Source organism: Myiozetetes cayanensis, unplaced genomic scaffold, assembly GCF_022539395.1.
Source record: "Myiozetetes cayanensis isolate MyiCay16 unplaced genomic scaffold, myiCay2020 scf3, whole genome shotgun sequence".
Lineage (NCBI taxonomy): Eukaryota > Metazoa > Chordata > Aves > Passeriformes > Tyrannidae > Myiozetetes > Myiozetetes cayanensis.
This window is the reverse complement of record NW_026087521.1, coordinates 11,803,969-11,831,145: the sequence shown is the minus strand read 5'-3', so window position 1 is coordinate 11,831,145 and position 27,177 is coordinate 11,803,969. Positions and strand designations below refer to the sequence as shown.

General features: G+C 41.2%; 1 protein-coding gene across 2 annotated transcripts in view; it reads left to right on the top strand.

The window, feature by feature from the left end:
* Positions 1 to 1,029: 1,029 nt before the first annotated feature.
* The window catches only part of LOC126644255 (protein PHTF2), a 126,519-nt gene continuing 100,371 nt past the window's right edge, over positions 1,030 to 27,177 (top strand). For both annotated transcript variants that reach the window (XM_050323348.1, XM_050323346.1), the window contains exons 1-3: positions 1,030 to 1,659; positions 12,558 to 12,671; positions 25,754 to 26,397. In XM_050323348.1, the coding sequence (XP_050179305.1) occupies positions 1,059 to 1,659; positions 12,558 to 12,671; positions 25,754 to 26,397 (1,359 nt within the window). In that variant the 5' untranslated portion in view covers positions 1,030 to 1,058. The remainder of the gene's footprint in view (positions 1,660 to 12,557; positions 12,672 to 25,753; positions 26,398 to 27,177) is intronic.

The window sequence follows — 27,177 nt, the reverse complement described above, 5'->3', positions numbered from 1 at the left end:
CTGCCGATACATCACGTACAAAACTTCACAGAGCAATTTGATCCGGCTGCAGTCTGCCTGGCACAGTCTAATGCGGCAGCGCTTCTGTTCTTCCCACCGCAACGAGGAGCCCTCAGCAGTGACTGCCCAGAGCAGGAGCCCGGCAATGCCAGCGCTCCAGGAACCCTCTGTTTATTTCCGTGGCGCTTCCCGCTGACACGAGGGCTCGGGGGAATTTCGGTCCGCACGCGAACCGCGGCTGTGGCAGCTGCGGGTGCCAAAGGCACGGCCGGGGGGCTTCTGTGGGGGACAATGAGCTCAATCCCTTCCCCGAGGCCCCGCGGTGACACATCCCGCCCATGCCGGCGCGATGGCCCCGGCATCCCGCACAGCCGCTGACCTCGGCAGCGTCTGCCTGCCTCCCGTCGGGCCCTCGAGGGCTTCCAGGCTTTATCTGCCTCGCTCCGAGGATGTGGAAGGGCGCGGACAGCTCGGGCTCAGCTCGGAACGCCGCAGGGACTCAGCGCTGGATGGAACAAGCCTCCCGGCTCCGGGACATCCCGAGGGACCGGCTGCACCGCCTCCCGGGACACTGCCATGCATCCGCCGGTAACGCCGCTAGTCCAAACCCTTCGTACATCCCAAACAAACGCCTTTCTCAGGAGCAGCCCAGGGGGCTGCCGGCATATCGGTCAGCGGTCCCCACAGCAGTGGAAGCCCAAAACCTGAGGCATTAACGAAGCGCCCGGGATGGGCACTAATTCAAAGCCTCCTTATTCCCAAACAAACGCCTTTCTCGGGAGCGCCGCCTCCCCCGCGCTGCCGTCCCCTCAGCGTCCCCATCCCCTCACCCCGCTCCCCTCCCGCCCCCTCAGCCCCCCCGCACTCCCTGCGCACTCAGCCGAGCCCGCCGCCCCCAATCACCTCAGGACCCGCCCTCTCTCTCCGCCCTGTGATTGGTTCTTTCTACTGTCACTCCGACATCTTCCCTGCCCATTGGTCGAAGCCGGGCTGCCGCCCCGCCCCCCCGGCGCTGTCGGTTGGGGCGAGCCGAGAGTAAATAGACGCTGAAGCCCAAGATGGCGGAGCCGCCCAGTCCGGGTCGTGGCGCGGCGCTCCCCGAGCAGGAGCTGCTCGGCGCCAGGGCGGCCTCGGACACGAAGCCTTCCCGCGGGTCCCAGCCGGCCGCCAAGAAGGTGAAGGGAGCCGAGGAGCGGAGCCTGAAGGGCGCGAAGCGCGTCAACGGCGAAGGGGGCGGCGGTGGCGGCGGGAGTGCCAAGCAGCCGCTGCCCGCGGTCGTGCCGAGCTTCGGCGGCCCCGCGCCCTGGGGCTTCGCCGCGCTGCCCTCGGGCACCTCGGCGGGCGCGGGGGGCTTCGCCTTCCCTGCCCCGCTGCCCCGGAAGCTGCTGCCGCCCGCGGTGCTGCTGCCGCCGTCCGCCTCCCCCTCCTCGTCCCACCCGCAGCACCAGCACCGCCACCACCGGCACCGCCTGGCGCTGGCGGCAGAGCCGGGGGGCGGCGGGAGCGGCGGCAGCGCCAAGCCCAAGAGGCCCAAGGAAAAGCGGGACAAGGAGAGGAGGAAGCACGGGGCGCTGCCCGTGGTGGCGGCAGCGGCGGGAGATGGCGGCGGGGGCCTGAGCCGGGAGGAGAACGGGGAGGTGAAGCTGCTGTTCCCGAAAGGTGAGCGCGGGCGGCCCGGGGCGGGGAGGGACGGCTGGAAGGGGCAGGGAGAGCGGGGGGGGGCTCGGTGGAGGTGCCCGGCGGGAGCAGGAGGGGGCTGTGGTGCCGGGCCGGGGGCTGCGGGCAGTGCGGGACCCGGGCACACACCGCCGGCGTTGTGTAAGTTCGTGGGAAGGCAGCGGCGGCTCAGTCCGCCGTCAATCCTGTCAAAAAAAGGGGGTGTGGAATTAGCGATGGCGTCAGCCAGAAGCTGCCAGAGGCCTTAGGTTTTCTTACCTATTAGGGAAATAAGGGTGCCGAGTAATTTATTAGAGATCTGCGAACAAAACTGAATTGGGGGAAAAACGGAGAACACGTTTCAACACCCCCCTCCTCCCCCATTTAAAATTAAATCCTGAATGATCTTGTTTATTAGGCTGTTAATTTTTACAGGCTAAGTCATTGAGTACTAGAAAACATGCAGTTAAAATTCAGATACTTAGGCTTTTGAGTTCTCATTTAGTTGCTGCTTCAGGTTTGCTTTATTTCCTGAAGATCACATCTTCCAAGAAACGCTCGAGGCCTTCAGGAGAAGGGGAGGAGTGCGGGGTTAGTTCATTAGTGGTGCTGGACAAAAATGGCCATACGAGGTAGGACAAGATGTTGGACAAGATGTTGGGCCAGATTTCTGTTTGGATTCCTGTGATCAGCAATAAATCTTGGGAAGTAAAAGACAATGCATGAACATATGAAGACAGTACAAGAATACATGCTTTTATTTTCAGTGTGTCCTTTCCCAGTCTCCAGTGACCTTAAACCAGATGTTGATGATTTTGCATTTACATTAAAATATGAAGAATTTGAAACATGTGCTCCATTACCCAGTTTAAGCAAGTTTCCTTTCTTTCAAAGGAAAGATAAATCGTAGCTGTTATGTAGACTTAGGTTACTTTAATTGTGGTCTATGCCTATGTTTGTAGGATCAGACAAGCACGTAGAGAAATCTTATTAATATCAATATGCCTTTTTGTCTGTTGATTATGTTGTATGGCTGCCTTACTGCATTTTCCACTAATTTACCATGAGCATCTTGATGTATGATTTACTTAACTTTGAGTTTGTTTTTTTTTTAATTTCCTGGATTGGTGGTATACAAGTGGTTTTTAAGTATCTCATTTCAGTGCTTTCAGGTATTCCATTTTAGCACTTTTTTCCTTGTTCCTGTTAAAAGGTGACTTGGAAAAAGTCTTCAGAAGTGATGTTGGTGAAACCTTCTTGTCTTCAAGGATAGCTGCTAAGAAGCTCACCCAATAACGTTCTAGTAAAGCTATGTGATTAATAACCATATTCACTAAGACTGCCACAGTGTCCTAGCCAGTGTTACACAGTCATGTTAATAAGTCTCTGGGAAAAATATTACAATAACAATACATAACAAGGTATAATAATGAAGTGGTTTTTTGTTTTTTCACATCGGTAAAAGAAATTGATAGTGATGGTGTCAACTCAATAATTGTTGTGATTTGTCTTTAAAGAGGAGATTCTGCACCTTCTCTCTGGAAAGGATATTTTCTCGGAACTTAAATACTGACAGGCACAGGTTCTTGATTTCTTAGTTGCTGATTGCTCAGAGCAGATCTTTTTACCTCTCGTTTATTTTGTGAAAACCTGCCTCATGCAACAAATAAATTTTACAAGGCAAATGTTTGGCACCTGAGTCTCCAGATTTCTGTTTAGAGGAAGCAGTTTCTATACCTAAAATTATGTGGCATAATTTCTTATATAAATTAAGAACTTTATGTTCATTAGGCTATATTTTTGCAGAGAAGGCTGTAAGGAAGTGAAGGTTTCACTGAGTCTTCTGCTGAAAGCAGCCAGGCTTTTAAAAGTGATTCAGGATTTGACTGTAGATTAAAGAACAGGTTTGTGCTGTTAATCCTGTGAATAATTTACTTTGCGGAGAGGAAGGGAGACATGCAGTTGTGATGCAGGGAGAAAAGAATGGCTGAGGGGCAGACAGTAGAATCCTGAGCACAGAGGAAAGCTAGGAATGACATATTAGGGTGGGAGGGTAGAAAATGCTGGGCTTGTGCTTGGGAGTGCTGAAACTATGGCATAGACTGGAAGGAGATACCATAGGGACTGTGGTTGCAGCATATAATGAGTGAAAAGGGAGTGAGTGAATTTGGGAATGAAAGAGGGAGGAGAAGCAAAAGCCGTGTAAAGAGGAAGGTCATTCTGGTCTTGCTTTGGGGCAAAAGAAAAGGCATGGAGGGTTACAGGAAGAGTAGGATGGAAGGAGAGTGAAAATTTTAGCCTACAGATATGACTTCAGGGTGAGTTTAGAGGATTTTGTGTAATTAAAGGAACTGAGAGGTTTGCACACACAGAATATGTGGGGGGTGGGGGAGTGGGAAAAAATACGCCCCTTAAGGTGTAATGGGATGAGTTCATAGAAGCTATCACCCTGCAGCTCTAATGTACTCTAAAAATCGACCTAATGCAGGCAAGTGCAGTCTCTTGTTCCTGGAGTCTGCAGTTGAACAACCTTTTTTATTTTGGTGCAGTGGAAAATGAGCAGCAACATGGAATTAATAGTATTGATTGGTTTTCTCTCATAGTGATACAAGAATCAGTGTTGCACTTATCAGAAAGGAAATCGTGCCAGTGAGGACACTAGAGGTGTAGAGGCAGAAATACCAAGAGATAAGCAGGTGGAATGAGTAGGAGTTCCTTGTTTTGAGGTTTTTAAGATGGAAAAACTCCATCCTCCTCTTTGCAGCCCGAGGGGAGATGCCCTGCAGGTGGGTACAGGGGGTGGAGTGGAATTTGCACTTGGCTTTGCCCTGATAAGGCTACTGGTGCCTGGGGGAATGGGGAGGAAGGTGCTGTGTGCCTGCTCTGCTCTGTAGGACAGTTGAGATTCCAGGAGAAAAAGCTATACCTTGGTGAGGGCCTGCATAGATCTCAGTACTAGAGAAAATGGGGAGCAGAGCTAGAGGGATCAGAGGAAGAATGGCAGCATTTGTCTTATGAGGTTGCTGGGTCTGTGGTGTAGACAGGGAATCAGGGTGTACAGTGCCATGGAGTGAATGAATGTGAGATCTGGCCTTGCAAAATCATCATCTTAAGGCTTGGAGTAGTAACAACTGCATTTTCCATATTCTAGTTTTTCTACTGTGATGATGATAAGGGATATTGACACTGAGGAGGAAATTGTGAGAAGATTTTTCACTTAGCATTCAAAAGTGCTGAGGAGAGAAGCTGATGTTTGTCCTTTGCTTGGAACAATGATTGCTAGATAAGAGAGCCTTGTTTCGAGGCACCTTTCTTTCCTAAGTGATAGGAAGAGGCTAAACTCGCTTATAGCCAAGATGGATGATGTGTTTAAAGCTCTTCAAAATGGTTATGTTTTCTTTCTTGAACAAATCTTCATTTAGAAGACTTCTCTGGTGTTTTAATTCATTGCAAAGACCTTCAAGTTGCAGAGTCATAACCAGGCCTTACGAGCTTGTGATTCCATCAAATGAATGGTGTTCAGTGAACCCTTCTGAGATGATGATCTAGCATGCAGAGAACCTGAAAGAATCTCTTGCCAGATGCATGATTTATCCTCCAGATACAAGGCTTAGGCTGTTTAAAATAAGCCTAAATTTCACTTGTCAAGTACATTCTGGTAGTGAAACTAGAAGTTGTGCAATATTTTTGTTTTAAAACACGGTGTGAATTTGACAAAAGTGATTGCTGTTCCAGGTTATGACTATGCTGATTCAGTTAGTCATTTAACTGATAGTCTGCTCTAGCAGTTCATAGTTGAAATTGTTTTCACAACAGTGCAAAGCTCAGCTCAGCCACTCCCCATTTCATCAGAGGACACCTGCCCAGAGTTTTTGTTTTGGTCTGCAGGCTTGCTGGAAGATGTAATCCAGCTGCATGACCCATCAGTTCTGCTTTTCTTGCCATTTCTGTGTACAGAATTCCTTTTTTTTCTTCAATGATCTATTTGCTGATTACCTCAGTGTACAAGCAGTTGCAAAATGAGACTGGTATCTCTAACTTGCAAATGGGGATTTCCCAATGAGCAGGAAAGCTGAATATGGTGCTGTAGCTCTTGTTTTTCCTATTATTTTGTTTCTCCCTTTGCCCCCCTCCCCAGTTCTTTCTCCTGCTACCCTTGAAGGATAAATTAGATTACATTTCAGGTGAGCATTTTCCACTGATTCTTCTAATAACTCTTGCATTATGTTGCATGACACTTCTGGGTTATTGGCTTTTAGGTTGCACTTTTCAGACTTGTTAAATGTGGTTTGTATCTGGTGGAATTCTCATCTCTCGTACTTTGTGTTACCAAAGTAGGTTGGAGATCTTCTTCTTTTTCCCTTCTTTAGAACTGGGACCATGAATCTTGCTTCTTTTGTTACCTTTTTTTCTTCTGCTACACATTTCCTCCTTCTGTTAGCTTCCATTTCCTTTGTCTTTTTTTTTTTTTTTTTGTGCTATGTGGCCTAACTCACTTCCCCCTCCCCTCTGCTGAACTCGTTAAATTCAGCAGTGGTTTTCATGCTTGTGAGGCCTGTTGATCACTCTCTTGTGAATTCTTTGATATATTTCTATTTAGATACCCCAGTGTAAGCAGCAATATCTAGCAAGTGTTTAGGGTTTTAAATGTAGTATTCAAGAAGAAGAGGGACTTCTCAGGTTTCTGTAGATGTTTGAGATGTATATGCAGTTTAGTTTTCAGAGCTGGGAGTGACATTAACTGTAAGTATCCAATGTTGAGATAAATTTGGAGTGGTGTATCTTTCTCCTGAGGGACCCTGACCCTTTTTCAGTGAGATAACCTGAAGCTTTGCTAGGCAGAACAAAATCTTTCATCTTCTAAGCTGGAGCTCAAAGTCCCTCCTGTACCCCAGAATCCAGTTTTGTGTGTAATTTACACAGCAGAAGCTTGCTCTGATTTTAGAATATGAAATAATTTTTCTTAGTTGACAGTGGATCAGGAGGTTGAAACATCCGATCTGAAACCTCTTGTGGAGACCTTGTTTGCAGCTGTCATGTTCTCTGTTACTGATTTCTGATGCAACTCCCCAGTGCTGGAGCTTAAACTTGGCTCATTCAGTTCCACATGTAGAAAGTCTCCTTAGAAGTGTGAAGCTTGGAGAAATTGGGAACTGTAAAGATTAGATTTCAGTTTCTTGGAAGTGTGTTCGTTCTGAAAGGGGTCTGACTTCCTTTCCATTCACTGAAGAGCCTGGCAAAATGTTCTCACCTGATAAGAATATTTCTTTAGTCTTATCTGGATTTTAAACTTAAATTACTGAAAGAGATGTTGGCCAGATATTCGTGGTTATTGGAACGTGAAAGCTATCATTTTTGAGGTTTGGTTTTTTTTTTTGTGGGGGGGTCTTGGAAATACTATATGTTTTTTTTCATGTTCATTAAGTCAGGAAACCTGCTCTGCAGTGTACCTTGTAGGACCTAATAAAAGTGCAGGTGTCAAAGCTGTTAACACAGTGGTGTTAAATGTACTTCATGTATCTGCATAACCAGTTAAGCATGGCTTCTCGAGGTTTTTATTTTTATGGGTGTTTGTTTAAAGTGACGAGAGAGTGCTGATGGAAGGGATGGTGACTGATGTTGTTGTACTCCCCTCCTTATCCCCCGTTCCTTTCAGTTACGCTGCTGTTGGTGTTATCCATATTGATGGTGTCCCTTAGCAGTAGTCTGTAAATATTTTGCCTCATGTGCAGTGACAGCCCTTAAATCAAACAGAGGAGAGAGGCAGAATACTTTGAACATAATCTATGGCTGACTACTAATGTGGATTACCATCTGGAAAACTGATGCAAAGCAGCTGCAGCTTTTGGCATCTGACAGGGTTGAACATCTCTCTCTTTCAGAGCTGAAAGGGACTTGCTTGAGCTCTTGCATCGGCTTCAAGGTGCGAATTTTCCAATCTGACAGTGACCATGTTGCACGTAATCCATCCATTACAGAACATGTACTTGATTTAACTTTTTGTCTGTAGAAGGCTTGCAATAGAGGCAGATAATGAAATATCTGAAGTCAGATTGGTGTGTTCTGTGAATTTCTGTTCCTTTATTTACTACTGCAGGAAATCACTACAGTCATTATGAGAAGGTATCTCTGGAGTTGGGAAACAGAGGACTTTAAGTATAGCCTTTAGTTGTAAATGGCTGTTTAACATATAAATACAGTATATATCAATTTCTTTTATTTATGTACTTAGCCTAACATCCAGAAAAAATAAAAGCTTTTGGATTTGAGGAGGAAGTATGCATATCATTCTTAATTAATTCAGTTAATCATGTGGAGTCATTGCAAAACGAAAACATTCTTCAGATGCCATTTTGGAAGGTGAGGCAGAACACTTCTTCATAATATAATTCTTCCTGTCTGTATATAGCACTCTTTTTATTTTAATGTGCTGCTGTTGCTGCATTTCTTCAGTGGGTGTGTGTACTGTTTCTGTGACTCAAAACCAAAGAATATGGACTTTGTGGTGACACTCATATTGTAAACTTGAATGAGACATCTGGAACTCTCTTAATCACTGGGGCAGTTTGTGAAGAACTGTAGCCCTTGGGAAGGACTCATATTGGAGAAATTTGTGGAGTAGTGTCTCTCGTGGGAGGGACCCCACACTGGAACAGAGGTAGAGTGAGAGGAGGAGAAAGGAACAACAGAAGCGATGTGTGATGAACTGACCACAACCCTTGTCTCCCTGTGTCACTCAGGGAGAAGAATTAGAGAAAACTGGGAATGAAGTTAAGCCCAGGAAGAAGAGAGGGGTGGGAGGAAGGTGATTTTTACATTTAATTTTTATTTCTCATTACCTCACTCTACTTTTGATTGGTAATAAAATAATTTTTTTCCCCAAGTTGAGTTTGTTTTGCCCATGATGGTAACTGGTATTATGTGTGATCTCTCTGCCCTTAACTTGACTTATGAACCTTTTGTTGTATTTTTCTCTCCCCTGTCCAGCTGAAGAGGGAGGTCATAGCATGGCTTTGGTGGGCACCTGGTGTCCAACCAGGGTCAATTTGTCACAAGAATTATAAATAATTCCATAGTAATAAAGACGTCTCCCCCCCACCAGGCAGTAGAGCTTGAAAACCAAGGGTCAAGCCCAGGTCTTACTGGACTTGCAGAGCTGATGACTACTGTCCTTGGAATTTTTAATTTTTTTTTTTTAAACTGTGGTAGGGGGTATTTACAAACTCTGTTTAGTCTCTTACCAGTTATTTCCTGAGCAGTGTAACTCTCTGTCAAAATCAAACAAAGTAAAAGTGTGTTTTGATAGAGGCAAAAAATTCATGAAGATACAGATTTCTTTCATTTTTACCCTGGGGTACACATTATTTCAAGCTGTTGGCTTTTAGTTTTAGTGTCTTTAGAGGTATGTAAAGGCATAGGAAGTGTGTGAATTTGGGAAAAACTAGGACTCATTTCATCCTCTTCGCTCACCAACTCAAGAAGCTTTTTTTATTTTTTATTTGTTAGCAGTAGTATTGGTGAAGACCAACTGCAGAACATTGTGTGTACACGGAAAGCTTAGCATAAAACATCTCTCACCTTTTACTGCTTTGTGATCCTGTTGCCCTGCGAATGAAATGGAGTAGCTCCTACTGGTAATCATCAAAAAAGCTGTACAAGAGCGTTCCAGGTGTCCATAACTTCAACAGAACAAGTTTTTCTTGTTTTCCCTTGCCAACCTCGCTTGTTGATTGTTTATTCCCTGACATGTAGGTCGTACCTTGCTTTATGTTGGAGATATTTATTTTAAAGCAGGATTTTTGTGAAAAATTTTCATGTTTCTTGGTTGAAAAAGCAATATTTGGCCTGAAATTAAGTGTGGCTGAAGGGTATTGTTACCTTGCCTTAGAGAAGACACTCGGTGAGATACTGGTCTGTGGCATTTTGGAAAGTCTCAAAGAGTTCTAGGCCTGTACTGAACTGGCTTTATTGGGCAGCATCATGTGATGGCAGCAGTTTTGGAGACTGTGCTTGGAGAATTGCACTTACCCTTCCTGGTGAGGTGTCTGTGCTGTAGGCATGTTACCAGCATGTTTATTCACTACAGTGACTGTTGGATGCTTCTCAATATATGGACTTCGCTGAGCAGGCATATCTAGGCTGCTGTAGATCTTGGGTTAGTAGTAAAATAATTTGGTTGATTTTTATCCCTGCATCCCATTGAAAGCTGTGAAATGGAATATCTGTCCCTGAGGAGAATAATCTGCCGTATTTTGAGAGTTGTGTTTGAGTTCTGCAAGGCAGATTAGAAAATACATATTAATAATTGTAAACTGAAGACATTTGGCCTGAGAATTAAGCTCAGGTCAAAATCTGTGATTTCGACACAGATTTCTTCTTTTAATGTATGAAATTTTTTTTCCCGCAATATTTATGTTTTTTTAAGAACTACTATCGTTAATCTGTTCTGTGAGCTTTTAGAGAGGAAATCTGAAAATTTGTACATTTAAATTAGGATTCTCAACTGTTCTTTACTTGCCTCAGGCTGATCACTGGTTTTTTTACAGTATTGTAATTTCTAGAAGGGAAGCAGTTAAGTTAACTCTGCTTCAAACCTTCCTCAGCTTCATTTACATTCCATTTGCAATGGCTTCAGGTGTGATTAGCTTGTGGCTGTTGCTGGAGGAGGTCACAGGATGCTTCCATTGTTTCTCTTGTCTGGAAGGTTTCACCATCGACTCTGCTAATTGCTTTCTAGACGTGAAAATAAACTAGAGGCTCTTGAAAAGGTTTTGGCTTGTTCTTGGTCCTTATGTTTTGCTTCTGACCAAGCTGGAAGATTCATTGGCCTGTGATGCTATTCATGAGCTGGCAGTAAAGGATTCTTTCAGTCTTTTGTCCTCTTTCAGCAAGGCTCAGCATTTGTATATGCTCTTCAGTCTTTCTTTGGTTTGTAAGTGATAGCAAAAGTCAAGTGTGCCTCTTAACCATACCAAAATGTGGAGATAAAATCTAGGTCTTCCCATGATAATTGTAATCCTGGATGAGTCCAGCGTTCAACACAGGTTACAAGTCAAGCCTGGTGTTACTGCTTACTTGCTGAGTGTCTGCTTTCAGAGTGTTACTTAAACTCCTGTTGTACAATTTATTTCTGACTTCATTCTTTTGAATTGCAGGGGGTTTGCAACTTAGGGATTCCTTTTTGGGTAGAGACAGGCTGGAGAGGAAGGTTTATGCCTTCTTAACCTATTCCTAGAAAGGTTTGTGTTGCTTGGGAAAACATGTTTGGTTTCCATGGTCTGCTGTACACAAATCTGCTTTGTCATCTGTCCCTTCTCGCTGAGCTGTTAGAAGGCTTTTGGACACGACTGAAACAGTCACTTAGAACAAGGATATTCAGACAGCTTTAAGCACAGCTACCTCATTCCTTATTTTTGTGCCAGCATAGTTTCTCTTCTCTTCACGATGCTCATCTTGATTTGTGAAAAGACGACAGACTATCTCAACTGCTGTCTCTTTTGGTTTTTATTTAAGAGAGAGAGTCTAAGAAAGTAAATGCATTCTTCCCTTCACCCTGACAACTGCGAGGGTTTGACTTCTGTATCCTTACTAGAAGACTCCTAAAAGGAAAAGTATGAATGCTGTGTAGTCATTGTTGGAGCATTCATTTATGTGCATTACTGTCAGATCCTTGCACCTTTTATTAACATGTTTCATGAGTAGTTTGGTTGGGGGCCACTCTATACAGCCTTCTGGAATTGAGGAATATTTCTGATTTGTTAGTAGTGAAGATACCTGCTACTTCTATTTTATGTAGACGCTTAAGGAAGAGTAATTAGATTTCTCTTTGCTTCCACTTGGGGTTTATAATGCAAGTACCATGAATAAAACATCAGGATTGTCTCAGCTGTATTACTGAGAAAGCATTCTGAAGCATAACATTATGTAGAAGCTTGAAATCAGTTTTCCTCTTTCCCTGCGGAGGTTAAAAAGCTCAGTATGCTCTTGGAGCAGGTACTGGCTTGAGGCCAAGACAGGAGGCATGAAGTGCTGGCTGCAGTGCATATAAGCTTAGTCAGATGTGACTTCTCTAAATGCTTGGCCTCATAAGTGAATCTAAACTCGGCTTGAAAAGATTACTTCATGAAATGATGAATTCCTCTGGGTCTAGTATTTTACATGCAGAAAGCATGCCTGAAGGCTCTGCTTTTGTGTGTCAGGGATTTAAAAACATGGAGTGACTTGACAAGAAAGTAAATGAATAATGAGACTACTCAGGTAAGCTGTTGCTGATTGTAGGTAAGCAGCGGAAGCACTGGAGAATTACATTGGCTGTGCAAATACACCACATTTCATGTGTTTTTATTAATTACATCTGACTGCTATGAATGCATTCGTGTAGCCTGTGAACATAATGTAAAAGATTTTTAGCTGACAAATGAAGTCATCATTCCAAGCTATTTGCAAAAGCCTTTAAGTTCAGAGTATGTATTTCAGTTACGTTTTTCCAGTTTAGATGTGCAGTGTAGATGTGCACCCAGGAAAATGCAAATTATAGTCTTTTTTTCCCCTCAATTCTTATGCAATGTGTGTAATTTGAATTTCAAGGAATGAGCTGACTTCAGATGCAAAATAAGAGCAGAAAGTATAGCAGTAAGCAAAAATTGTTAACTTTTTACAGTTAACTTGCTGGGTTGTTGTGTACAGTTCAAACATAACAGAAACAAAACTTGTCTGAGTTAAAGAAGCTTATGTTGGATTATGCAACAGATAAATATTAGCTTTTCATATTATAAGTACTGGGATTTCCTTGTAACTCCTCCTTTTATCCTCTTAATAGAGCTTACATAAGAGTGATATGAAACATGTATGTGACAGTCAGTTTTCTGTTCCTACTTAATTGTGAAATATTTGCATTTCAGCTCAAATCAAAGACAAAGTTAAAGAAAGGGAAAAGAAGCAAAAAGAGAAGAAGAAGCATAAAATAATGAATGAAATCAAGAAAGAAAATGGAGAGATCAAATTATTGCAGAAAGGTATGTTCAAGCTATGTAGTGTTTTTTATTCTAAGTGCTTAAAATATTTGTGTTTAGGTACTATGTTTTTCATTTAGCTTATGCCATTTTCTCTGGTTAGTTGGTATCAGGGTTGCAAGATAAAACCTAACTGTAGATGTTACTTTTTTCATCAAATGTGTTAGGTACTGGAGATTAAAGACTAAACTATCACCATGGTGTTGCATATACATTAGTAGTAGTAGGAAAGACCAGTACTTCAGGGAATTATATTGGTGATACCTTCTTCAGTAACTGCAGAGAAGATGCAGGTTATCATTTTATATATTGTGGAGAAGAAAAATGAACGTGTGTTACGTTTTATGTCTGACATCAATTGTACAAAACTGAATAACTAAGGAGTTGTAATTCAGGAACTTTGTCAAATACTAAAATGTTACATGCAACAAGCAGCCTTAATTTAGCTAATTTCTTCAACTTTGTTTTCTATAAAGAAATGTAGTTAAGATAATGTTCTCATGTGGTGTGTACATGCACTGATTGTTAGAACTGTATAGTAGTTGAGGTTGGAAAAGGCCTAGTCTGACACTGCTCCGAGTCAGAGAGAGCAGGTTGCCCAGGACTATCAGACTGTCTGTCTCCAAGGGTGGAGGCAGCAGAGTCTCTCTGGACAATTAGATTCAGTCTAGATATAAGCAAGAATTTTTTTTTTTTATGATGATGGTGGTGAGAGACTGGAACAGGTTGCCCAGAGAGGTGGTAGATGTCCCATCTCTGGAAATATTCAAGGCCAAGTTGGATGTGGCTTTGAGTAACTGGATCTAATTGAAGATGTTCCTCCTCATTGCAGGGGGGTTGGACTGTGTGGCCTACAAAGGTCTATTGCAACAGAAACTCTTCTATGAGTCTGTTATATGATCTTGGCAATGAGGAGAGACAGCTGGGACTGAGGAGGCTGGAGAAGAGGAGGCTCAAGGGAGATCTCATCAGTGTGTGTAAAACGTGATGACAGGGAATGAAGAAGATCATCAACCTGTGCTGTGCTGGTTCATGGGCTTATTGCTCTCAGGTGCAGGGCTTCGCCCATCCCTCTGACTTCATGAGTCCCCTAAGTTGGCTCATTTCTACAGTGTTTCAAGGTCCCTCTCACTGGCAGCACAACCCTGTGGTGTGTCAACCCCTCCTTCCAGTTTTATATCACCTGCAAGTTGCTGAGGGTGTGTTCTGTCCCATGACACAATTAATGAAAATGCTGAACAGTACTGGCACAAGATATCAAGGTCTGGATTATTCCAGTAGGAACTGTTTTCCAACTGGGCTTTGTGCTGCTGCTCACAACTCTTTCAGCACAGCAGTTAAGCCAGTTCTTGAACCACCTTACTCTTCACTGAGGTCGTGCTACATCAGATTTTCTGTGAGGGTGTTGCTTATTTGAGTAGACCAATTTTTTTTTTAATATGTTATTTTCAGATGTGCTTTTGAAGTTAGGAACAAATTCCTGATATGTTTTTCTGTTACCTTGTCTGCTGTAGGATTTAATTTACAAACCAGAAAATGAAACCCTCAAATTAAAACTTGATCTTCAAAATGTTCATATGAGATCAGAGGCACAGAACGTGGCAATTACTGCATCACATATGATATTCTGCACAGAATTTAACTGTGTTAGCAGCTATGACAGCTTCAAACCTGCTTTGATTAGATCTAAAGGTATTGCCTTGAAGACGAGGAGTGTAAAAGGAGTGTAAACTGGTGACTTCCTGTGAGAGGGACAGGTGTGACTTGTCTTTGCTGAGTGTGGAAGGAAGTTGCTGGTTGAGATAGTGGAGATACTGAGTAAAGCTTAACTGCCTCAACAGTGAGGTTCTTCAGGCTTTCTTTGAGTCACAGCCTGTTTTTACACTGGGTCCCGTTTCTTTTGCCATTCAGCAGATTGGGGGGAAGCTGTAAAAGCAGAAAGTCTTCTTACACAGATGTAATACATGATGCCTAGTGGGGCTGTTGAGCCTAAAATGGTGCTTTACTTTCAAAGTAATGTGAAAATGTGTATGCCCAGGGACTGTGTTGGAACACCTGTGCTGAGTAGCAGATGGGTTATTCTCATAAAGAACAGTGCTGCAAGTGCATTAGATGCCTTACCCTATTTCACTTGACGTGTTACCAGGCAAGTGTGTTTTACATTTTCTTTAAGGTGTTGGCAGGAAGTGTTTTTAGAGGCTATGTTTGGTTTTTCAGTATCCTGCAGAATTGACTCCTATTTCAGGAAAAGAAGGGAATGTGTCAGGACAGCAGATAGATTCTCTCCACTGTGTTTGTATCCTGTTCAGAACAGCAGCTCAGTGTTTTCTGTGAGCCTCCAGAATCTGACTGGATATGCTTGTATGTGCTGTGAGGTTTGTATAACATTTCCTGAGTCGTTTTGCTGATCTGGCTTTACATCCTGGGCAAGAGGCAGCAAAGGCAGAAGTACTTTAAAATGCAGCTTCTTATATATGTCAGTGTCTCTGTGACCTTCTCAAATATTTATCTAGGGATGTCTTCTTCCTGTGTAGCAAAGGCTCCAGGCCCTGTTATTCTGAGCTCAGAATTTATTGCCTGGGCTTTGAACAAAGTTTTGGAATGAGTCTGCTTCCCTTTTCTTTGGGTTTTTGGTTCTGCGGTTGTTTTTTCTTTGGTGCTTATGTCTAGAAACCAGCACTTCAGTGCCTAGAGACATTTTATTCCCTTCTTCTAGTTATTAGATCTATATCTTGTTGTAAAATATTGCTCTGACCATGTGTTTGTGACTTACTTTCTTTGAGGGGCTGGAGGTAACAGTCTGTGACTTCAGACAGCTAAAGTAGCTGGCCAAGGTAAAAGGTGACTAGTTATAGAAGTCAGTAGTGAGGGACTGATGCCTTTTGAGGGAGAGTTGGTGCATAAGCCTGATTTTGGTGCTTTAAGCTGAATGTGGAAGTTTACTTGTATGAGGAAGCTCAGGGTGTAAGCTGTTCATCTGCCTAAACCTGGGTTGGCATTCTGTTGAAAGCAGTGATAAAACTTGCCAATATTGGAGACAGTTCTTGAAGAGGGTATTTTTTTGCAGTTCCTGAGGCTGCAAAAGGAAATGAGGCACTTTCAGAGACGCTGATGGCTTTTGTTATGAACCTAGAATGAAAGGGTTTTTTGTCATCCTTTTGTACTTGAAGATGTATTCTCTGAAGAATAAAGCTATCTAATTGCCTTTGTGTCTCTCAGTCTGTTACGTGGAAGGAAGAGCTCAGTTTTTGGAAAAAAAAACTTCTTGGCACGTACATATTGTTAAAAATTTAGAAACTATAAGTGGTTTAAACTTTTTTTTGAAAAAACATAGTAAATAGTTACCTTCTAGAAATGGAGAGTTTCATACAAAAAAATTAATGTGACTGAAAGTTACTTGAGGTCCTGCAAAAAGGAAGATGATTAATAGGTTTATCTGTAAACACTGCCATTTGTGTTTTTCCTTTAAGAAAAAAATCAGTCTTGTTTTTCACATTATTTATATCAGAGCACAGTGATAGCTAAAAATGCAGTAGAAATTCCTAGTGTGTGTTTCTGCAAGGTTAAATGCCTTGGTTTATTGAATGCCAAAATGCAGGAAAGAACTGAAAATGAACATTTTATTTTTCTGCTTTGAACATATGTAAGTACAAATTGTTTTATAAAGCTTTTTTTTTATTATTCTTCTGGAAGAAATGACATTTAATTGTACATTCTTGTGAACCTTTTACATTTTTATGAGTGGGTTTTGCACAGAAGTGATTATAAAATTGGTATATTGAACACGAGACCTGAGTCATACTGCATGCTTTTCCCCATCCACTGTATTTTGTCTGTGTGTATCATTAGGGAGAATGTTGAAAGATTTATTTGTACTTCAGTTGATGGGGCGTTGAGGGAATGGGTAAGACTGAAGTAAGAGTGCAGGGCACACAACCCATCATGCTGATTTGCCTGTAATATTGTTTGCTTCACAGTCCTTATGCTCCAAGTTACTAACTTGAACCAATAAAATATATGAGTTTGGGGTAAAACACAGATGTTGAATGTGATGGAGCAGGTGGCACCTGGAGTGAGAGCTGTGCTGTAAGGCTTTGAAGTGTGTCTTGCTGGAGGTGGGGGTCTGGAGCTTGAATCCAAGACTTCTGGTACATCAATGAAAAATGAAAGCCTTTTTCTACCACTGCCTGCAAAATCTGTGATTTTTGATGAGATCTGAAGGCTGTGGTTACAAACTATGAAAGGCTGTTTAGCATATGCACGCGTATTATATATATTGGAATGTCTTTTTATGGTGAAGACTGTGAAAATAATTGTAGTTTTTTAATTACTGTGTTTCAAAGACAAGAATTCTGTGAGAATTTCAGTGCTGTCACATTTATAGTTCTTCCTTCGAGAACAATCTTTCTACCTCCAGATGATTGCTAGTAAATATCTAAAGTTGTTAGGCTGGGTACACACAAAATATTCTTCTTTTACCCTCTGATGGTATTGGTTATGGGAAGTGGGTTTCAGTTCTGATTTTGGTGCCACAGATTATTTCAAATACTGTGATAGTTCAGAAAAGAGATCTGCTTCTGTGTGTGTTTCTCTACTGTCTTTGAAGTTCTTCCATAGCAGGGTGGAAATATTAACTGGAAATACTTTAGAGGTTTGTATTTTTTAATTCATTGCTTTATACATCTCTGCTTATTATTTTACAACATGCCATTGAAGTTCATAAGTGCAGTTGTTGGAAAGGATATAGGAAGGAGCATGTTAGGATCTTCCTGTATGGCTGTAGTAGGTAAGAGACGATTATATTAAGGAGCTAAACATGGTAGTAGTCGATGCATATCTTTGTAGCAACTTTTACCACGTGCTGTGTTTGTACACCCATAGGTGTCACGTTCTGAAAATCTTGAATAGCTGCTCTCAAGGTGGTTGTGACTATTCAGCTTCCAGGAGGGCTGAGACAACATGAAATAGGATTATTTGTTGTATTTTAGGCTTGACTTTTCTGATGTTTAATAGTCAAGCTTTCAAACCTGTAAACAGAACAAGATAGCTGCTAGTTCTCAATTACTCCTGCAGTTTGGTTTGTTTCCTGGGCTCTGTACTGAGGCACCTTGAAATTCTGTTTGTTTTCAGCATGTGGCCTATTAGCTTTGCAACCTGTCAGCAGCTGATCTTGATCATTCTTCTCATTTGTGGAGTGACTCTGCATTTCATGTCTCTTTAGAATTCTGTGTGCCTACTTTAACTCAATTAGGAAGTCAGTTTTCTAATAATTTTAAACTATTTTTAGTATGTTTTTCATTAACTCATCAAATTATTATGTAGAATCATATTTATTGAAAGAGATATAAAAATAAGTATAAAACATGTGATATGTTAGTTAACTGACAGTTTTATATTTTTGTTATCTGGTACAAACTTGAGGTATTTTACTATTTAAAATGCTTGTCATGTTTTTTTTCTTGTGCTGGGTAGTTTTTTTTTTTCTCCTTCTTTTTTTTTTTTTTGACCACCCTAAGTGACAGTGGCTCCAAGAACACTTGTACTCTCTGTGACTGCATATTTCATTTATTTACTGGTTTGTGAATGGCATCTTGGCTGGTCCTGTCCAGTTTTTTAGTTGTTTGTGGTTATGAACTTTAAACCCCCTGGAAGATCCAGGGGGACAGTTCTGTGGTTTGAACTGGGATTTTTGTGTTGGCTATTTAAAGACTGGGCCTGAAGACCTGTAGCAGAGCTGAGACATTGTGATTTTATGTTATATGAGTAGCTTTAGAGTGAACTGCAGTGAGAATCGTGTCTCTGGTCATGTGGGACTGTGGGAAGACAGCGAAGAGCATTAATTGGAGGTTACTTCTCACTTGTCCCTTACTGGAGAGGGCTGCAGTGGGAGGTGCTTGGTACAGGAGCAAGCCCAGGACGAGAGCCGTGTGCTGTAAATGGTGGCAGAACAGGCAGGCCCTTGCAGAGCACCTGGTTGATGCTGCTGTGTCTGTTCATGTCCCACAGAGTGAGGAGGAAGCTGTTGTGTTCCAGTCCTCTGTTCAGTTGAAAAAAACCCTAGGAAATGTGGTCCCTGTTTAGGCTTCTCTGCATTGATGTACTTTCATCTTTCTGCTCCCCACCAAGTGCTCCTCAGCTCCCTTAAATTTTGATGTCTGGGCTCTCCTAAAGTGAGGAAGTGAAAACTACCTTGCATTACTGGCTGCTGTTAAAATGTTTGTGTCTTTCTGCTGCTAGTTGTCAGCTAGAAAACTGTGGTAAATGAATAATTTAGTTAATAATTTTTGGGTTTTGTTTTGAAATGTCAAAAGTCCCTCAATAATTTTGGTGGCTGTGACCTCAAAGTTGAGAAATGCTGCTCTGGTTCAAGCAACTGAACGAAGTATTTTACTTCATGGCCTCTTCTTGTTTAAGTTTCAGATCAAATGTTCTAATGGACAAAACACAAAGTAAACTTCAGACAATGTCTAACTTTTCTAGTTCTAAAAACTTACTCTTTTAAGGTGTCTGTAGTTAAGCAGAGTTCGGGCTGTCTAACATTAAATTACAAGTGTGGGCCATCAGTTAATAACAGAACATTGCAAGATTTGCAAAAAATTTGAACAGTTCTAAATCTCAGTCCTATGCTGTGAGTGACAGGGATATTGTGTCGCCACAAGAAATGAAATTTACTGAGTTACTCTGAAAGATCTGCCTTTCCTACAGATGCATGCATGGGAGAAGTAAAGCCTGACTTGCCTAGATGATGGTTGAAAGTTGTTTAGAGGTACTTCTGATACTGCTGAGTTTGTCCATGCATGACTGGAATGAGCATACATTTCCATTCTTCTGATTTCCTTAACAATGTGCTGCAAGTTTTATAACTTCATCCTCGTGCAGACATGATTAGGCAAATAAGAGTAGAAGCAGAATTAAAATTTTGCTGTCCTTTGAATTTTTTTTTCCTTTTCTTTTTACAGTCCAGTGAAGTGTGAGCTCAGTCTACTTTTTAACTTCAGATCAAGAGGAAAGTTCCTCTAAAAGTCTGTGGGTGCTGAGGGTTTTTCTACCCCCCCCCCCCCCCCCCGTGTTATTTCTCATTCTTGGGGTCCTACAGCAGTTCTCTGACTCACCTTAACTAACTTGTTTTTAATTCAAGTGAAAATTATTAACTTCTGTCTTGAGCTCCCAAACCATGCAATGGAAAAAGGTTTTATGTTTGTTGTTGGTTCAGTAGCTGTGCGTGTCTAAATGCATCTCAGGACACAGGGACAAAGGTGCTGTGCACTTCAGAATGGTGCTGTCTTGGCTGCAGTTAGATTCCAGCAGTTGGTTGGATATGTGTGTATGTACACACCTTTATTGTAAATGCTGGAGAAGGATCTCTGGAACACCTGCCTTGAACATTTTGGGTGTGAGTGCCTCAGCAGTAAGTACTTGAGACGCGAAATAAGCTTGCATCGAGCACTGCACTGCTGGTGCCAAATCTTGCTTAAAACTAAGCTAGCTTGGACATCTCAGTCTTGTGTTGGGATCTTTATTTAGCCTTTTGGATTGCTTACTTAATGTTTTCATGGAATTCTGTGTGTCTGCTCTGAGGCAACTTGATTGCTGCCCTAGGGAGATGTGGAAAGCAGCTGTTCTTTTTTTGGTGTCCATTAGCCAAGTGTCAAAGCAGCATTATTGGTTTTGGAAGAAGCAGCACATTTTACTTTTAAAGTATTTTGATACACTCAGCAGAGGAGTGACTGAACGAGTGGGTTTCTGCTCCTCTCTGCAGCTAATGCAGAAGAAGAATAAGATGAAAGTATTTATTTGGCATTGCTGATAGCAATCCCAGTATTTCAGCAAAGTAACTTCTTTTGCTGTTGGAGTATTTGCAACTTCTAAGCAGCTTTAAATACCTACTTCAGAGTGGATCTTTGAAATTCAGTAGAGCAAAAGCCTTAGGCTAGAAGTGGGCTTCCTTCTCATTCTGTCACAATCTATTCAAGCTTTGCTGAGAAATACTGCTTACTACTAGGAGCAGTTTTTCATTTTGTGTTTGTATTCTTCAGGAAAACTGTCTGAAATAACTGAACATAAATATTCTAAAGTTGGGCATATGTAGATGTCAAAGCAGCACGGAGAGCGAGCACTGGACAGCACCACCCACGCTCACTGCAAGAAAGGACAGAGGGAAGAAATTGTAGTCTGATCCATATTACAGTTAAATGAACTCAAATGTTATCTTTAAAAGATAAACTGTGTAACCTCTCTGAATTTAAGAGTTCAAGCTTAGGGGTTAGGAAGCTTTCTGTTAAGGTTTGCTAGGAAATGGATCCTGTCCTCCTGCATGTACTGTTGTATGAGGTGGTAGGACTTTTTTTTCCTTTTTTTTTTTTTTTTCATTAAAAATTCAACCTTATTCAGTGCTGGGGGTGGTTTGGGGAGCAGATAAAGTGGTTTTCAGCCACTGATGAGGGATGGGCTCCAGTACCCCCCAGTGCCTGCTCTCAGCGGTCTCCATGCTTTAGTTCCTGTCAGACAGTGCTGTGAACCAGTTCTGTTCTCTGATCTAGAGCAGCAAAGTGAATAGTTTTCTGCTGAGCCACTGAGTTACTGTGCAATCGGATGAGCATCAGTCAGTGGCAGGAATGGTGCAGGACTGTGTGCCAGGAGCAGTGGCAGAGGAGAGTGGGGGGTTGGACTCATCCCTGGCAGTGATCTCATACATTGCTCAGCTGTGTCATATACCCACATTTGAAGGCTGAACAAATAATTACACATTTCACATTTTTTCGGTCTTTCAGTATGCAATTTAATTATATAATATAAATATTTTCTCTTTGAAATACGGTGTATGAAATATCTAAGAGTAATTTTCTGTAAGTACGTAACGTGCTGCCAGTGTGGAAATGAGGTAGAGTTCTTGACAGAATCTATCTTGTGTGCAGTAGCAAAAACCTGTGTGAATTTGAAAAAAGGCTTGAAACAACTAATCAGTTTTTGAAGTCATATTACCTTGTAATTCCTGCTTTAAATGGGTTTAGAGAACTAAGTTTTACTCTTGTTGGTATGTAATTTTTTTTCAAAGTCTTTAATTCTAGAAATGTTTTGAGAAAATCCCATTTGGAATCCTTTCTATCTTCTGACTTCTGTGTTTTAAGGCCTTTTTCCTCTTTAGTGCATTTACTAGCTCAGACTCCTGATTCATGTTTTATCTCACAAGGATAAACACAATTTTTCTCTTTCTTTCCAGTTGCAAGTAGCAGTTCAGGGGTCCCTGCTACTTTCCATCATAGATCTTCTGGTGGTTTTTTGCTCTATGGCTTCTTGTTCCTTCAGTGGTTATTGCTGTCTTAGTTTCCCAAGTGTTTCAGAATTAAAATGTTCTCGGTTCTATCCTTTTTATTTATAGAGATCCCAACAGTTCTGTGGAAGAGAGTTGTGTTCAGAGATGAGAGGCTGTTAGCAAATATTTATTTAGTTCCAAATTGTGTGCACTAGTTTTGCAACTTAGTATGATTTGGGAAAGTGTGTACTGATGAATTGTAATACTTGATCTATGTGTAAGTGGCATAACCCTTTTATCTTGTGTTCAAAAGTAAGAACAGACTGTATTAAAATCTATTTATTTAAAGCTGAACAGAAAATTTGTTATCAAGCCGGAAAGAAGACTCCTGGATACCAGGAAAAGAATTATTTTTATCCTGTGGTTGAGAGCTTTTTTCCCTTCTGAAGCTTTCACAGAGATGGTGTGAAAACAAACACAGAGACTGATAAATGTTCTTCACTTCAAAAATGTCTTGGTATAATTCCTCCTAAGATTTTAACATGTATACATATATACCAAGTTAAACGTATTTTTACAACTGCTTTGAGCACAAACCTTTTTGGACACGTTCATGTGAACTTTGCAAAATTTGAGACTGGTTTACATTCCATCTGTCTGATTTTAATTGTTTTAATATTGGTTTGGTTTTGTTGTTGTTTCTGTCTTAAAAGCGCTGCTGCTTTCAAGACCGTGGCTGTGCTCTCTTGAGTGCTGCTCACTGAGGGTTAGAATAGAATTGACCGTTTCAGTTGGAAGGGACCTGCAGTGGTTGTTCAGTCCCACCTCCCCACCACTTCAGGGCTGACCAAAACTTAGTGTGTTGTTAATGGCATTGTCCAAATGCCTCTTAAACACTGACAGGCCTGGGGCATCTGCCACCTCTCTGAGGAAGCCTGTTTTGTAGTTTAGTAGCAGGCTTTTTTTATATATTTATTTTATTTTTATTTTTTTTATTTTATTGTACAACTGCATCTGTGAAATACATTAAGTGACTACAGGAGAAGTTGAGTGAAATTGGTTGTCAGTAAAACTTTGCAGAAGGTAGAATCAAAGGCAGGGCATGGGATAGATTGGAAGGGGAAGTCAGATCATCTTCCTTCTTGTACTGTAGGAATGAAAGTCAATAATTTTTTAGGTAGTTTTGCACAGATCCAGATTTGTACCCATCTCATGTAAATACTTCACATTTCAACTACCAGTAATGGACTGTGATTTTATAGATGGATGTTCAGCAAGAAACTGTAGATCTGCAGTTGTCTTAGGATTTTCCATGGTCATTATAAACATGTTCAAGCACAACAGAGCAATCTGGCTCTTGCCATAGCAAATAGCTTCTTGCTTTGCACTTAGTTGTTGTATGTGTTTCTGTTTATATTACTGCTGATTGCACCCTAGTGAATAGAAATTTTCATCCTTTCCCTGCTGTGCATGAAGTCCCACATCTGAGTGATTAGTCCCCACAGAAATCTGAGCTCCATTTTAGGACAAGTGAAGTGGCTTGACAGGTGTCTCCTTCTTCCTTCTGCCTCAACATGCTCCAGCATTTGGTGCTGTAATTCCATATTTTTTGTATTCAAGCTGACATAATATCTGAAAATGTTTGACTTGCTGCAATATCCATCAATATAGCAACAAATTTTCATGTTTAGAGCGAAACAATTTTAAAATCAATAGTTAAAGCATTTTTCAGATTTTGAAATACCTGTATGCTCTTGGATGCTTTCTGGTTGGGTATTCCTGCAGTCAGGAGGGGGGGGAAATGTCTGTTCTGTAGTCTGTGTTTTGAGATTTGGATTGAGATTTCTAAGCCTGTAATACAGAGCTTCCCACTGTCATAAACCATTTCTTTGTTTTTATTTCCCCCTGAAAGTAGTTGCTGCCATAATGACACCATTACCATACCCCAGAATGTGAGTAGTAGGTGATTTTTGTCAGGTTGGTGACATGTCACTTAAGTACCCTGCTATGCTCAGTGAACTATTTTCAGGATCCTCTAAGACTGAGGTACTTACTTTTATGTGTGGTTGCTGCTCTTTCTGTCTTTTCATGCCCATTAGATTTAAATAAGACTTGTGACAGAAGGAAAACGTTAACAAAGAAGTGGGTGAACATTGCATCTACCAGATGAAACAGTTCTGTTGCAGAGGTGATGCTAGTTTTACAATAAATTTAGCTGAGAAAGGATAGATACTCTGAGGATACTCTGCCTTTTGGCAGTTGAACTCGGTTAGCTGAAAGTGAAATCGTGCTCAGAGATCGTGCCATGTTATATCTGATTTCGAGTGAAGGGAATCTTTGTAGTTATTACATTAAGAAATCCTAGAGGCTGTTTCCTTGTTTGGGCTAAGTAAGAAATGAAGTGACTTCAGGGCACTTCTTCCTCCCCCTCCATGAGAAAATAGAATGCAGGGACATAACTAGCTTGCCTGCCTCCACTTGAGGAATCCCAAAGGTGTGTAGCTGCTGTCACAAACCTCACAGGCTCAGAGGCAAGTGTCTAAATTGCGTGTTCTCCTTTCCAGTGTCTGCATTTTCCACGTCCAAACCTCCTAATTATCAGCAAGAATTTGAGGTTACCCTGCACCAACAGTTGTGGTCTCTTTTTATTGCTTCGTTTCTTTTAGTTGTTGTTGTTTTGTGTTTTGTGTTTGGTTTTTTTTTCCTAAGGACTCTTATGAGTTACTTGGGCCGAGAATTGCAAGCCAAAAATAGTCTTCTGCAGCATAGTAGTAGAGACTGGCTAACTTAACTCTGGTGAATTTGAGATTACTTGGTCTTACAATGAAATATTCAGTTTCTAAACTTCTGAGCTTCTGTGTTTGAACCTGCCGGTCATCAGTCGCTTGTTGTGAATATAACTTTGTGCTGAAATATACTCAGTAACTTCACTATATGTGTAGTTATATATATATATATATATAACTATATATATATATAGTTATGAAATAATTTCACTATTTGCTAAATCATTTCAGCTGCTAGATTTTTGGGCAGTGTAGTGCGAGAAGTTTTTTTGGCTACCACTTCTATTACTTGCAAAAAAACCCCAAAAGCAATTGAAGGAAAACACTTTAAAACAAGGGAGAGCATTTACCTAGGGAATCACATAAACGTGGTATCCCCAAGTGAGTGCTTTCTGCCTTTAGGCCATTACACTTTGTTTTCAGTTCAGTTTGTGTATTATGTAAACTTGAAGGTGGTTTCTGTTTTGTGAGTGCTTTCCTCAATGTATGTCTTGTTTTGTTTGAATTCTGTTTATTTTCTAATTTGTATGGGTTCACTTTTTAGATGTTCCCATGTATATTTCAACACAATTTATTTAGTTATGAAAGAATGACCATGCAAAGCCCATCTGACAGGGTAGGTTTTAGTAGTGGCATCTTGTGAACAGGTCACTGCTGCTGGTTGATATTCATGGATGGATTGTAAATCCCTTATTTGGCAGCGTTGGACAGCTGTCCTGTGACATCTCTGGACTTTCTGGGACAGTAACTGCTGATGACCAGTTAAAGGGAATGTTGGAGGACTGTGACTCATCATGAAAGCAGCCTTGGGAAACTTGTTTTTTTGTGATGTCCTTCCCTTATTTGTCAGCTTATTTGTCAGGCAGAATGTGAACATGGCAGATGTCTCTTACTCTGCTCATTTTTGGTAAGGTACACATTGTCACCCTTGCTTTTGGTCTCTGGTCTTTTGTGCCATGGTGGGGGTTTTGGTAATTTTGAATACTGCTGTTCAAGTACATGCTATGTATATAAAGAGTCTTAAGAGATTTTTTTCCTGTCAACAGGTGGGAAGGAGAAACCAAAAACCAATGCAGAAGAGCTACAGATTAAAAAAGTTAAGAAGAAAAAGAAAAAGAAACATAAAGAGAACGAGAAGAGGAAGCGTCCAAAAATGTACAGCAAATCCATTCAGACCATCTGCTCAGGATTGGTTTCTGATATTGAGGATCAGGAAGCCAAAGGCATCATAGATGATCATCTTAAGGATTTCAATGGGAAAAATATGGATCCCAAGAAGGACTGTGAGTCCAAGATACCAGAGAACAGTGAGTTTCCATTTGTCTCGTTAAAGGAGCCACGGGTTCAAAATAAACTCAAAAGGTTGGACACATTGGAGTTCAAACAGCTGATTCATATTGAGCACCAGCCTAACGGAGGTGCATCAGTTATCCATGCCTACAGTAATGAACTCTCCCACTTGTCTCCTGTGGAGATGGAGAGATTTGCAGAAGAGTTTGTGGGTCTGGTTTTTAGTGAAAATGAAAACTGTGCAGCTTACTATGTAATGGGTATTGTTCATGGGGCAGCTACTTATTTACCTGACTTTTTAGACTACTTTTCGTTTAATTTTCCCAATTCACCAGTGAAAATGGAGATTTTGGGAAAGAAAGATATAGAGACAACGACTATGTCAAATTTTCATGCTCAGGTAAGAGGTTATACATTTTACTTTCTAAAGTCATATAACGGTTTCAAACAACTGTGAATGGGGATTTTTTTTTTTTTAGAGTAGTTGCTATTAGCTGTGCTGTGTGGATGACACAGAAGACTAGAAACAAGGGAATTCTTTAAGTAATAAGTCAGTTCTGCACTATTGAAGATGAGAAGCCTGTTAACTGAGACATAAAATTGGATTTCATGGGGGAGGGGAGGTGTTTGCATGCCTGTGTATATAGGTTTCTTTGGATTTGTTTCTGTAGCTGAAGCTTAACTGTGGGTTTTGGAGGGTTGAAATGGTTTAGCTGTGGCTGTCTTGGTGTCCAAACTGTAGTTTATCTGTGTGAACTTCTTCATAAAACTGAAATGCTTTAATACAATGTTATACATAAAACCTGTGTAGGGCAGAATTATTTAGTTGTATTTGTAGGTTGAGTCTTGGTCCTTAAAGGACAACTGGATTGTTAACATGGCTACTGCTTTGGTCCTTAGCCACTTGCATGTCCCCCCACTTGGTTGTATTCTGTGGAAAGCTCTTAAGTTACGTGGCAAAATGTCAGCCAGGTGTTTTTTTTTGTTGTTGTTGTTGTGGCTTTTTTTTTTTTTTTGTTGTTTTTTTTTTTTTTTTTTTTTTTTTTTTTTTTTTTTTTTTTTTTTCTGGAAGGAAATGACTGTTTACTCTTAACAAGAGCTACTGATTGAAGATCATCTCTGCTATTTATTAACTTGCTGTAGAATATACATTTCTGTTGTAAATAAATTCTGTTTCAGG